The sequence below is a fragment of the Giraffa tippelskirchi genome, chromosome 1 (genome assembly GCF_054371585.1).
Source record: "Giraffa tippelskirchi isolate mGirTip1 chromosome 1, T2T-mGirTip1v1.2.pri, whole genome shotgun sequence".
NCBI lineage: Eukaryota > Metazoa > Chordata > Mammalia > Artiodactyla > Giraffidae > Giraffa > Giraffa tippelskirchi.
This window is the reverse complement of record NC_137275.1, coordinates 109658460-109671089: the sequence shown is the minus strand read 5'-3', so window position 1 is coordinate 109671089 and position 12630 is coordinate 109658460. Positions and strand designations below refer to the sequence as shown.

Below are 12630 nucleotides of genomic sequence, written 5' to 3'. Positions count from 1 at the left end.
GGGTGACAAGGACACACAGCCTTGACGTCCTCGTTTTCCTATTTGGAACCAGTCTGTTGTTCCATGTCCAGTTCTAACTGTTGCTTCCTGACCTGCGTACAGGTTTCCCAAGAGACAGGTCAGATGGTCTGGTATTCCCATCTCTCTCAGAATTTTCCACAGTTGATTGTGATCCACACAGTCAAAGGCTTTGTTTGGCATAGTCCATAAAGCAGAAATCGATGTTTTTCGGGAACTCTCTTGCTTTTTCGATGATCCAGCAGATATTGGCAATTTGATCTCTGGTTCCTCTGCCTTTTCTAAAATCAGCTTGAACATCTGGAAGTTCACGGTTCACCTATCGCTGAAGCCTGGCTTAGAGAATTTTAAGCATTACTTTACTAGCACGTGAGATGAGTGCCATTGTGCGGTAGTTTGAGCATTCTTTGGCATTGCCTTTCTTTGGGATTGGGATGAAAACTGACCATTTCCAGTCCTGTGGCCACCGCTGAGTTTTCCATATTTGCTGGCATATTGAATATAGCACTTTCACAGCATCATCTTTCAGGATTTGAGATAGCTCAGCTGGAATTCCATCAGCTCCACTAGCTTTGTTCGTAGTGATGCTTCCTAAAGTCCGGTGGACTTCACGTTTAGCAGATGATTCTTAAAGAGCAGAATAACTGGGGAAAGCTACTAACGGACGGGGTGCTTGATGTAAATCCCGAGCAAGTAAACATGCCAAGCACCAATGGAAAGGCAAGTCCTCGGTCTCGCTCTCTGTCTGGTTCTCGCCTTACCATCCAGTCTGTGCGGGGCTGTTGGGACCTGTCAGCAATGCACCATGTAGATCTGAGTGGCCGTGAGGGTCGTGTGAGCTCCCAGAGTGCAGAAGAAAGTTTTGACCTCACCGATTGCCCGGAAATGCTGTGTTCCCTCCCTCCCAAAACAAGGCTGTCTGTCTAAGGCTTCCTTTCCCCCTTAGAGATCCTCCGACGGCTCCCCAAGCCACGAGGAAGACCTGGCTAAGGTGATCGAGCTCCAGGAGGTCATCGAGAGGCAGTCAGGGGAGCAGAGCCAGTCGAAGGAGTGCCTGGCAAACCTCTCTGCCTACGTGAGAGAGCCGGAGGAGGACCCGGACACGGCCAGGAAGGAGCTCCTCGCGTCCGAGGAAGCGAACAGACAACCACAGCGGGATGTCCGCGAAGTGAGTGACAGCGGACGTGTCTGTTGTCCTGAGGTGGAATGTGGGTCCCTTGTTCTCCGGCTGATCTGAGCTTTGGGATGGCTGCGTGAGTAGGAGCACAGAGCGCTGGCGAGACCGCGACTGGCGGCCTCCCCGCCTCTGCGTCGAGATCTCTGGGGTAGAAGAGGCCTGGTCCAGGCGGTCCATTGGCAGTGGAGCAACACGAGGGCATCCCTAGCGCTGTGCTCACCCTGGGTGTGGACTCCTCATTTCTACAAGTTCTAGGGTGCCCAGTGTGTTCCTCTTTGAAAAATTCATTCATCCATTCATTCATTTATTGGAGTCTAGTTGCTTTCCTTTTTCTTGGAGAAGGCAATGGTACCCCACTCCAGTACTCTTGCCTGGAAAATCCCATGGATGGAGGAGCCTGGTAGGCTACAGTCCATGGGGTCGCTAAGAGTCGGACACAACTGAGCGACTTCACTTTCACTTTTCCCTTTGATACACTGGAGAAGGAAATGGCAACCCACTCCAGTATTCTTGCCTGGAGAATCCCAGGGACAGGGGAGCCTGGTGGGCTACCGTCTGTGGGGTCGCACAGAGTCGGACACGACCGAAGCGACTTAGCAGTTAGCAGTTGCTTTACACTGCTGTGTCAATGTCTGCTGTACAGCAAAGTGAATCCGTCATATATATATATATATTTATATTTATATTTATATTTATATTTATATATATATATATATATATATATATATATATATATACGTGTGTGTGTGTCTACATATATCCCTCTTTTTAGATTTCCTACCCATTTACTTCACCACAGAGCCCTGAGTAGACTGCCCTGTGCTGTAGAGTAGGTCCTTACTCGTTGTTGACTTTACGCATAGTCTCAGTAGTGTACATACGTCAACCCCAGTCTCCCAGTTCATCCCCCCCACCTGCCTGTCGAATGTATACCTGATGATGCTGAAATTTCCTTCGGGTTCACTCAGGCGAGTCTGGTGACGTCTGTGGAGCCCGTTCTCTCGGAGAGATGGGAGCCCGCTGTGTGGCCCCTGCTGAGGCAGCTTGCCTGGCCGTCTTCTCTAGTTTTCTGAGGTTCTGCTCCTTGAGGGGATGTGTGACATTGATACCGGCGGTCAGACAGGTCGAGTGGCGTTTGCTCACCCTCAGAGCCTCAGGCCCGTGCTGTGTAACCATGTAGAGTCATGATGTTTCTGGTGGTCGTGTCTGCGGCTGTCATGATTGATGAGAAACTGCCTAACGGTCATTGTGAAAAGAGAAGAGTGCTGAGGGTTCGGGCCTCCTCCTGTGAGCCTCACCTCTCCTTTGTAGGCAGGCAGACAGCGCCCACCCTGCCCCACCCCTCCCCCGTGAGACCGTCTCAGACAGAACCCCTCCGACATGTGCTACAGCAGGTGTCCTTGTTTAGTAGCTTGGTGTGAGTAATTCTCTGTGAGAGCTCAAGGTGAGAACTCAAAACAGAATATTTGCACGCTTGTATAACCTTTTCCCACTACTCTTTGGCAACAGGAGGAGATTAGGTGGCAGAGTTCAATATGTAGAGAATTCTGGGAAAAGCGGCCTTGAGACCTTTCACTTTTAATGTCAGGCCTTTGCCCACATTGGTTACTTAGTAGTCGACTACGGAGGGACCTGCAGTGGATTTTGACCTGGCGGACGGGAGTTGCACCAGCAGCAAGTTCTGGTCCTGGTTTGACCCTTTCATACATGTGGTGTAAGTCTGCTTTAGAAGAATTAGGCTTGAGAAGGCTGCTTCCAGTTGTGTTAAACTTTGACTTCTGTTTCCACTCATTACTATTACTTGAATTCTGAGGAAATTGCATGAGAGTTTTCCGACTTTTACCCGAGGAAACGAGCCTCAGAGGTCCCTGTTGGATCTGTCGAAGGTCCCTCCCTCTTGTGGATCCAGTCCGCCTGTGTGGTGTAGCAGACAGAGGTCGTGACTTCATGCCAGATACCATTCCTCCTGGAATTCATGCAATAACAGGGTAGTTTAGTATACTCTTTGCTGTTTGGGTTGATTATGTTGAAGAGAAGCTTGGGAAACCGAGTGGCCAGACAGAACGTTAATACAGACATATGGGTGCCAATCGTGGCAAATGTGACATTTTAAGTAGGCACGTTTTTGCTCACGTCCGAGGAAACTGCCGTGTCTAGGACTTTAATTTTGAGGACGCTAACTTTATTTTTGAGTTGAAACTTAGGATTTAGTCCAACTTTTTTACGCGTACGTGTATCGGAATGTTCCATGATAATGACTTACCTTTTCTACTCTGCAATGCCCGGTGTAGGCCATGGTCCAGAACACGGACGTGGAGGTGCGAATCACTACCCTTGAGAGATGCTACCTTGCCGCCCAGCGCGAAGCCACCTCTGTGCACGACGACCTCAATGATAAACTTGAAAATGAAATCGCAGATAAGGATTCTATGCATCGACAGGTAACGGCTTTTACTGAACTGTGTCTGACTTTTATAGTGGTGAATTCCTGAGGAAGGAAGGTAAACACCTTTTCATGTGACTCCCACGTTGTAAGGCACCTGCCCCCTCACACTGTGGTCCTGAAATGGTTTTGGAACAAAGCGTTGATAGATCGCTTTATGTCTTCCCATTTTCCTTTTTCTGGCTACGAGTTTCCTTTTAAGGCATGCTTTTTTTTCTTAAAAGAACCAATTTTGATAACTTGTGGCCTACTGTGAGGCCCAGCACAGTACTAATTAGCACCGTTTTGATTGAAATCATCCTGCGAGTAAATGGATACACATACCCATCATTTTATAGTGAGAAGAATTCTCATTGGAAGTTTAAGTACCTTTGTATTTTCGCCTCATTTATGGCATGTATTTTTTCATACATGTCTGTGTTTTGAGCTGCCATGTTCAGTGAGCAGCTAGTTTGGGCCAGACATCGTCAGAACTAGGACTCCAGCAGTGAATTAAAAACCGTGTGCGTTCTTTATCCACTGCCATGTAACAAATCACTGCAAAGCTTAGTGGCTTCCCAGTGAGCAGGTCACAGTCCAGTTTCTGTGCTTTGCAGCAGGTGGGCCTGGTTCAGGGCCTCCTGAGGACGCAAACATGGGAAGGCCCCCCAGGGCTGGATGGCAGGCTTTCAGACTCACCTGGCTGGTGGGGACAGGCCCAGGTCCCTGCCGTGTGGATCTCTTCATGGCCTGGCTTTCCTCGGAACACCCTCTGAGAGCGAGAGTGCGGGGTGTATCCCGGGGCCTTTCGCGCCCCGGTCTCGGAAGCCGCACACCTTCAGTTCTGTTTGCGAGAGTGAGCTGCGAAGTCCTGCCTCGCTCAGGGGCTGAGCAGGAGTTGCCCCCTCTGCCTCTTGAAGGGAGGAGGATGGAAGAATTTGTGGATCCATTTTTAAGCCCGCGCAGCCTGTTGACAGTAACGAGCAGGGAAAGGAGACCAGAGTGCCCGAGTTGTCCAAGGAAGGGGGGACGATTGAGTGTGAACAGGGTGGCCAACGAGGTGACACCAGGAGGGTGACCTTGAACAGAGCCCCAGAGGCAGGAAGAGAAGGAGCCACTCGGAGATAGATCAAGGGTCGTGTCAACAAGCTGGGATAACGGAGAGAGAGGGCCACATCAGGGAGGACCCCGGGCTCAGGCCTGAGCAGCTCGAGGCCGGAGCCTGTTTCCTGAAGTGAGGAGGGCACTGGGGTGGGGAGCTAAGAGCCGGCCTCAGCCCTGTTCAAGTGGACGAGCCCGTCAGCAGCTGAGTGTTCCGGCCTGGATCCGGGAGAGGACTCAGGGTCGTGGGCATACAGATGGCATTTAAAGGCACGAGCATGGTAAAGTCACCAGGCATGTGCTGGTGGAGAGAGATGGGGTGCAAGAGTAGAGCCGTGGGGTGCCCCACATTCCAAGGTTGAGAAGGGGCGCGAGGGACTGAGGAATAACCCCAGAGAGGGAGGGGCCTGGAGCCCAGGGAGAGACATGCTGCGGGGGCAAGGAGGGGAGGGGGCTTGATAACATGGGTTCCTTGGCGCCCCCGGGGAACTGCCCTGCGGGGTGGGGCACACCACCTGCTTGCAGAGAGCTGGAGACCGGGTGGGGCAGGGGACAGTAGAGGCCGCTCCCAGGGAGCTTTCAGAGACCTGCAGTGGGTGCTGCAGGGAGCCCTGGAGGAGGAATCTGCTGGTTCCCATTGTGCGATTTTAAGGTGAGAAAAGGGAGAGGATGTGCTGACCGGGCTGATGGGGGTGAACCCATAGGCAGCTGGTTCGCTGGAGCGGAGCAGGAATGATGGCAGGAGGTGCTGGAGCCAGCGAAGGGGGTGGCCCAGCCCTGGGGAGGGATTGTGACGAAGACAGAGGGTGAGGGCACAGGCAACGGGGGACAGGGAGCCGGCAAACCAGCCCCTCAAGGCTGCCCCTTGGTTGCTTTGAGGTCATGTCTGGGAAAAGAAGGCAGGACCTGGGTTGAGAGTGGGGCAGGGGGGAGATTTGCAGAGAGAAGGGTGTGAGGTGTGAGAGTGGAAGAGCAGGATGGGGCCCAGCAGGCACTCTCCCGGGCATCTCTGATGACAGAGCCACCCCTGGGGTGTGAGGGGCCGTCCCCCAGAACAGCCCGAGTGCCTGTGCCCGGAGAGGAGAGCCGCGGGGGGCTGGCCTTCCGGTCCCCTGGCTGCCCCTGCTCGCTCCTGTCTGAGGTGTTCAGACCAGCCTGGAAAACGGAGGGCTGGGAACCTGTGAGGACTGTACTCCTCGGTGAACTAGTACAAGTGATGACGGCTGAGGTGGACCCAGCTGCTGCGGAGCTGAAGGATTTTTTTTTTCTTTTCCTTCCGCCTGGCTGAAGGAAGCATGGATGTATTTTTTTTTAATTTTCGGTTTTTGTCTCTGACTCCATCAGCCCACCCTTATGAAAAACCTCATAGGATTGCCTTCCGTCCACGCTAAGACCTGAATGTCACCAGGCCATCTAGGAACTGGATTCTCCTCCTGCCCGTTTCTTCAGTACTGCTCGCTTAAGAGATGGCAGTGTCTCATAAGCATGGCCCATTTATCCAAAGTCAGGGCTCCCATGTAAAATCGTGGTCACTGACGAGACGTGGTCCTCTCGTGCCCAGGTGCAGACCCCGAAGAAACAGGACTGCGAGCGCGCCAAGGAAGCCAGCGTGCCGGCCAGCGTGGCCCAGGCGTTCGAGAGTGACGTGGACGTGTCTGACGGCGAGGACGACAGGGCCACCCTCTGCAGCTCGGCCGCTCTGCTGTCGCCCAGAGGGCAGGGCGATGCCGAGACTCTGACTGCGATGCTTCAGGAGCAGCTGGACGGCATCAACGAAGAGATCCGGTGGGTGCGCCCGAGCCCAGCTTCCTGGAAACTTGGTTTCTCTGAGGAGCTGTTCTCCTTAGACAAGTCTTGAGTGTTCCCTAGTAAGAAAACTGACTTCAGGTCTGCTTCAAGAATTTTCAGTTCCGAGATGGCCCTTGATTATAGAGCTCAGTCAGCCAGGGCGTTCGGTCCACAGTGTGTTGTCAGCACTCTGTGGGGAGGCGCTGTGGGGTGTTCCCCTCTCAGCTCTGAGCCCCAAGGTGGGTGAGGTGCCAAGGCGGTGTCCCCCTGTGGCCCGTGCACCCTCCGGCACTGAGGGTTCGCCCTCGTTTGTCCTTCGGAGCCGCCCACGTTCTGGTGAAAAGCCACCTAGAACAGAAAAGCTGGGGTTTTGGGGTTGGCAAATTCCCACTCAGATCTGCATTTTCCTTTTAAAGTTAATACAGTGTGAAGATTGGCTTGTTGTAAGTAAGACAGTGGTCCAAGGACATGTGTTTGAGTTTTTCTCATCTCATCAGTATATTGAAGATGTTTTCCTTAGACACCGTCTTGGCAGTTATAACAATTTACAAAACGGGCTAGAATCCAAAGGCCGGCCTCGTGGTGAACAGGGGGCCTTGGGTCTGGGTGCAGCCGGGTGGCTGGGGGCCCCGAGATCTGCCTGGTACCACACCCGCACAGCCATGCCTCCTGTCCCGAGTCCACGTTCAGAGTTGGTCGCAGGCCGGTGACCCTGCACAGGACCTGGCAGAGCCGCTGCTCAGATTGTTCTTGTCACGTCAGCCCAGGCCGAGGTGCCCGTTCCTGTCGGCCGAGCACGGGGGGCCCGGGGGAAAGGCGGGGGTGACGGCCAACCAGCAAACGCAGGTGGTGCCGCCTGCACTTCTGACGCCGTAGACAGACTGCTCTGTGGGCCGGCTTTGAGCACAGACAGCTCAGAAAGATTGTCTTTCCCCGTCCCCGCAGGTAATCTGGAACGGTTATATATTAATATTTTTATTTTTACAGCACGTTGTCAGGTAAAGGTGATTTTTCCTTATGCCACAAGTTAACTTGATGTAAATGGCAAATGCTGTCCATCAACTTGTTATCAACGGTGAAAAACTTCCAGTATGTATAAGCAGAAGTGAAACTGGAGAGGTTACGACCTGTAAGAATCTTGTAGTTAAATTTGAAAATCATTTTATTTGCATAATCGAGTATTTAAACTGCTGTATAAAATCATCCACCACACATTAGGGGAGAAAAGCAGTAACCATGAATTACAGGTTAATGCAGCACATTGACATGAATCCAGAAACTCACACAAAGCTGGTGGAGAACTGCATCAAGTGATGCGTTTGTATGTATAGAACCTTAAAAAAAAAAAATCAACTCAGCACTTCATCTGGTCTGGAGACTTGTGTTTAGAAACTCCAGCTTGTTCGTGAATTGCTGTTTGATTATACAGAGTTCCCGATTCCCAGTGGAAAAGACTTGAGGCACTGCCGTGCATCTCTGCCCTGAGAGCGGGGAAGGTGAAGGTTGTCAACTTCAGGTTATCTCTTCACAGGGAGAGAGGCGCCACCCAGGCCCCGTCAGAATGTTAGAGTAAATCAGTCAAATCAAACGTGAACGATCAGGGGCCACTTTGTAAGACTCAATGATAATTATTCTAAGTTTGAGACTGTTGAAAAGAGGGAAAGTCCTACCTTTTTGCTGAGATGTTAGTTGAGCAACTGTTCCTGGAATTTGCTAATCGTGACACAGAATGCAAGCCCACATTTGTTGTCCAGACACGTTCCTCTGCTGACAAAGGCAGGTGAAGAGTTTTATTCTATTTTAGGTTGATCCAAGAAGAGAAGGAGAACACGGAGCAGCGGGTCGAGGAGATTGAGAGCAGAGTGTGCAGGGGGAGCTTAGGCAACCTTCGTCGTCGTGAATCTGTGAGCTCCCTCAACCTGTGTCCCACCTCCTCGCTTGCCGACTCCTGCCTGCCCAGCAGTGGGCGCTCCAAGCCCCAAAGGAGGCTGCACAGCCCGGAGCAAGAGGTAGACAAGCTGGACATCAAGACTCTGGCCTCCCTGCTGCGTCCCTCCCCCAGCACACTGGTTTTGTGTTTTATTTGTTTCTTTTTTGTTTTTTTCTCTTTTTACCCAGAATAAAATCAGATATACATTTGCTACGCTCAGAGGTGTAAGATTTTTAAAACTGGCTAGTCTTTAATCATTCCGTAATCACACAGCGACAAGTGAGTCTTGATGTTTGGACCGCCGGCTTAGCCACATCATCATGAACTCAGCCAGAGCCTGCCTCTGTAACGTTGGGCCTGGCCTGTGCTGGGCACAGCAGCTGCAGGGAAGTTTTCTGTTCTCAGGGAGCAGACAGCTTCGTGAAAGTAACCATAGGCAGGTCTCATGGTGTGTGAAAACCGTGCAGCACGTTTTCCATTGGGGATGCCTGGCTGCAGGGTGCAGGGCATGCGGTGGGAACAAAACCAAGAAGCTAAACTGGTCTGCTTGCTGCTGGACCTGGCCGCATGCTCAGGCCAGCTCTGCGTGTGAAACCAGGTTAAAAGCCCAGGGCCCCAGGGAAGAAGTTGGGCTTCCTCGCTCTTCCGAGTCTAAAAATGGGATGACGACCTAGGGCTTTTGGTGACAGAGTGTGCGGCTCTAAAGCACATGTTCCAGCTTTCTTGCGTGTTTAGCTTAGGTTTTGTGAGTGCATTGCTGTTTACCCCATGAAATCATGTCTGCAACACTCTGCTTTGTAACTGCACTTGTACTATCACTATTTTTTGTTACCACCCATTTCATTGTAGCTGCATTGTTAGTTAGCATATAATTAAATTATCGGTGAATCATTTTAGCTGCAGATGAAGTGGTAACTAGTCCATTTTGTGGTCTCTTGACACACTGTTTTTATAATTTGCATCACTGGCTAATTAGTTGGTATTTAAAATTCTTTGAAATTTCTCTGTGGTTTCATGCTTGATTTCTTTCCGAGTATTTGTAAAAGAACAGTTCTGTATATTTTTTCCTTGTTGTTGGAGCTCTCTGACGGTGTGTCTGCTTTCATCATTGGTTTTGATTTCCTGTCTCATACTGTTGTCTGCTTAGTCGTCGTCAGTCCAGACCCCAGCCTCCCATCCCCCCACCCGGAGGCTGTAGTTTACCCATCCGTCTCCCCTCCCTCGCCCTCCCACTTGCTCTGGTCATAGCAGTGCTGTGGTCCACAGCGTGTGTCCCTTTTCGTCGGGTTTGTGCTTTGTCGTCATGTCTCATTAAATGATGTTCTTCTCCCACAGCAGGAAGTTTGAATTATTGTATCACTATGCAGTTACAAGCAGAATGTAGATGGATAGTACACTACGTAACATGTGTGATTCATAAATGAGATTATGCTTACATAAAGAAATGATCCTCTAAGTGTAGAATTAATGGACTTTTGACACAATATCCTTTCTGTGTTGGTGCTTGTACTTAAGACTGTAAATCTCATCAGCTTTTGCACGGTTAATGTCTCTACTAGACTCTCTTAAAATGTATCTTCTATGGTTCATAAAATGTAAAGACTCCACCTGCTATTATTCTAGCTTTCATTCTTATATATTTTCACAGGGTACCTGCTTTAATGAATTTATTTTGAGAAGTTTGAAATCAGATTCTACGTAAAGATATTACATTAACGTCCAATAGGTGGTTAGATTTGTTCAGTGTTAAAAAAGGTATTATGGTAACTTCCTCATCTGTTAAATTACTATTTTGAAGTATAACATGTTATTTATTAAGAGAAACTAAGTTATAGGGAAGTTTGGCTGAGAATAGAAAACTCAGGCCCTTTGTTAAGGCCCTTCGTTGTACAGAATGCTGTGCTTTAACAAATCATGATGTTGGAATAGAATTGTATCTTGCTGAGGAATAATGTATAGTGTTTCTCTAGTAAATCTTGAATAGCTTATTTAACTTCTGTGGTCCAAGAAAATGTTCTGTTTCCAGTTACATGTTCTCTAAATCTTCATCTCACTTATATGTTTGCTGTCATTTTTGCTTTACTGTCTTTGCCTATACGGATTCTTGGATTTTTAGCTTCAAAGTCGCAATAAATCTGGTTTCTCTTCATTTCTTTGCATGCATCTATCAGCCTAGTGATTTAAGGAAGCATCGTCGAAAGGTAAACTATTTAGTAATTTAGCATGCCTTTGTTTCTCGATGAAGTATTAAAGAGTCTTTATCGTTTTACATGAATGAACGCTATGTGGTTATGTACTGGTGAATACTTGACATTTTAATGGAAGTGATGAAACTCACCCACCACTTAAAATATGCTGATGATTTTGTTGCAAATGGGTCATTCCTTGGGGAAATTGTAACAGTTTGCCTTTCTCCCACTTGTTTGCCTTCTAATCATCTCATGCTTATTTATAATGGACGTAGTATTATTTATTATTTTTAAAATTTTATTTACTTATTTATTTTGGCCATGCTGCACAGCTTACGGGATCTTAGTTTCCCAACCAGGGATCAGACTTGTGTCCGGGCAGTGAAAGTGCCTCTGGACCTAACCTCTGGACCACCATGGAATTTCCACTTAGTGGTTTTTTAAAAGAAATGACCGAATCAGAACCATAGATGTTAGAATTGGGGGAAACCAATTTAATGACGGTGGGTAGCAGTGTGCAGGAGACTCTGTGCACCAGGCACCCCGAAGAGTGCTTTCCGAGCCTGTCATCTAATCCCACAGACACCCAGGTGAGGTCCAGGCTGCTGTTATCCCCATTCAGCAGACATGGACACTGAGGCTTAGAGAGGCTGGGCACCATGCCCAGGCTTGCACACCCAGCAGTGCGGTGGGGACTGGTCTGATCAGAGCCTGGACACTTAGCTGTGGTGCCGTCCAGCCCGCTTTCCTCCAGAGGCTCTCGTGTCCATCATGGCATCCCTGATGGAGGGAGCATCAGGAGGGAGCTCGGTGCCTCTCCGCTCGGGTCACTTGGATGAGCCCCTGTTGTTGGAGTCCAGTGCCCCGAGGGCTGGCCTTCCTTGTCCCTCTCTCGCTTCCAGCCTGCTAATCGAGCACTCCTGGGGCTTTCCGCAGGACTCGGGCAGCCGCGCTCCAGTTCAGGCAGCGCAGTGCCCAGGAACGCTTCTGCCGGGCACAGCAGAGCAGCACCGTCACCCTGGGGTTTGTGACCTGGGTGTACGGCTCGCCCGTTTTGTGGCCTGCTTTGCCCTCTTGTTAAGTGAGGACACGGTACTGCCCGTCCTAGTCACGTGGGCACCCGTGGGGCGGGCTCCCATCCTGGGGGAGGGCGGCCAGGCTGGGGACCCAGAGGCCTGCCTTAGGAGGAGGCCCGGGGGAAGGGCCTGGCCGTGGTCCCTGACTTTGAGGCAGGTGTTTTTCTCCATGGAGTCTATAGTCAACCCAGGGGTGTCACTTCCTTGGTCTGTTCTTTGTTGTTTTCTGATTTTTATAAATGCTTCTTTTAACTTGAATTTGAGATTGATCCCTGTTCAGTTCCATGTGGATAATTTCTAGCCTTTTAGCCTTCTGTTGTCTGAGGGTGGTTGTTAGAGATCAGGGGAGGGTGCACAGTTTATCCAACTGCTGTTAAATGAGTTCAGCTGTATTTTGCACTAAGTCACTTTGTTGTCACCAAGCTCCTGTGGGGCTGCAGTGGATCAGTATTCTTTACAGAAATCTCATTAAAAAGGCACAGGTTAGTTGGTTAAAACAGCGCACTCATTGTTTATAAAAATACTTGGCCGTGCATGCTTCCTAAAACCTCCCCTGGCTGAACCACTCGCGCAAAGGTATAAGTGAGACCCGTCTGGACCCTGAAGTGGTTAGCTGTTCCCCACACTGTTGCCACCACTGTTTCCTGTCCTCAGACCCAGGACCAGCGGAAAAGCTGGGAGTCCAGGAGAGATCATCTATTTTTTTTTTTAATTAGTTTATTTCTTAATTGAAGGATAATTGCTTTACAGAATTTTGTTCTTTTCTGTCAAACCGCAACATGAATCAGCCACAGGTACACATATAGACCCTCCCTTTTGAACCTCCCTCCCATCTCACTTCCCATCCCACCCCTCTAGGTTGATACAAGATTCTCTCTTAGTGAAGACTTCTTTTCAGTTCAGTCGCTCAGTCGTGTCCGAATCTTTGC

General features: G+C 49.8%; 1 protein-coding gene across 2 annotated transcripts in view; it reads left to right on the top strand.

Annotated features, from left to right (window-relative positions):
* LOC145505810 (uncharacterized) overlaps positions 1-8645 on the top strand; it is a 118825-nt gene extending 110180 nt beyond the window's left edge. Inside the window, exons 35-38 of one of the 2 annotated variants that reach the window (XM_081488728.1) lie at positions 965-1186; positions 3487-3636; positions 6280-6503; positions 8311-8645. In XM_081488728.1, coding sequence (XP_081344854.1) covers positions 965-1186; positions 3487-3636; positions 6280-6503; positions 8311-8629 — 915 coding nt within the window. In that variant the 3' untranslated portion in view covers positions 8630-8645. The remainder of the gene's footprint in view (positions 1-964; positions 1187-3486; positions 3637-6279; positions 6504-8310) is intronic. The other variant, XM_081488738.1, reaches the window with a different exon arrangement.
* Positions 8646-12630: the final 3985 nt, after the last annotated feature.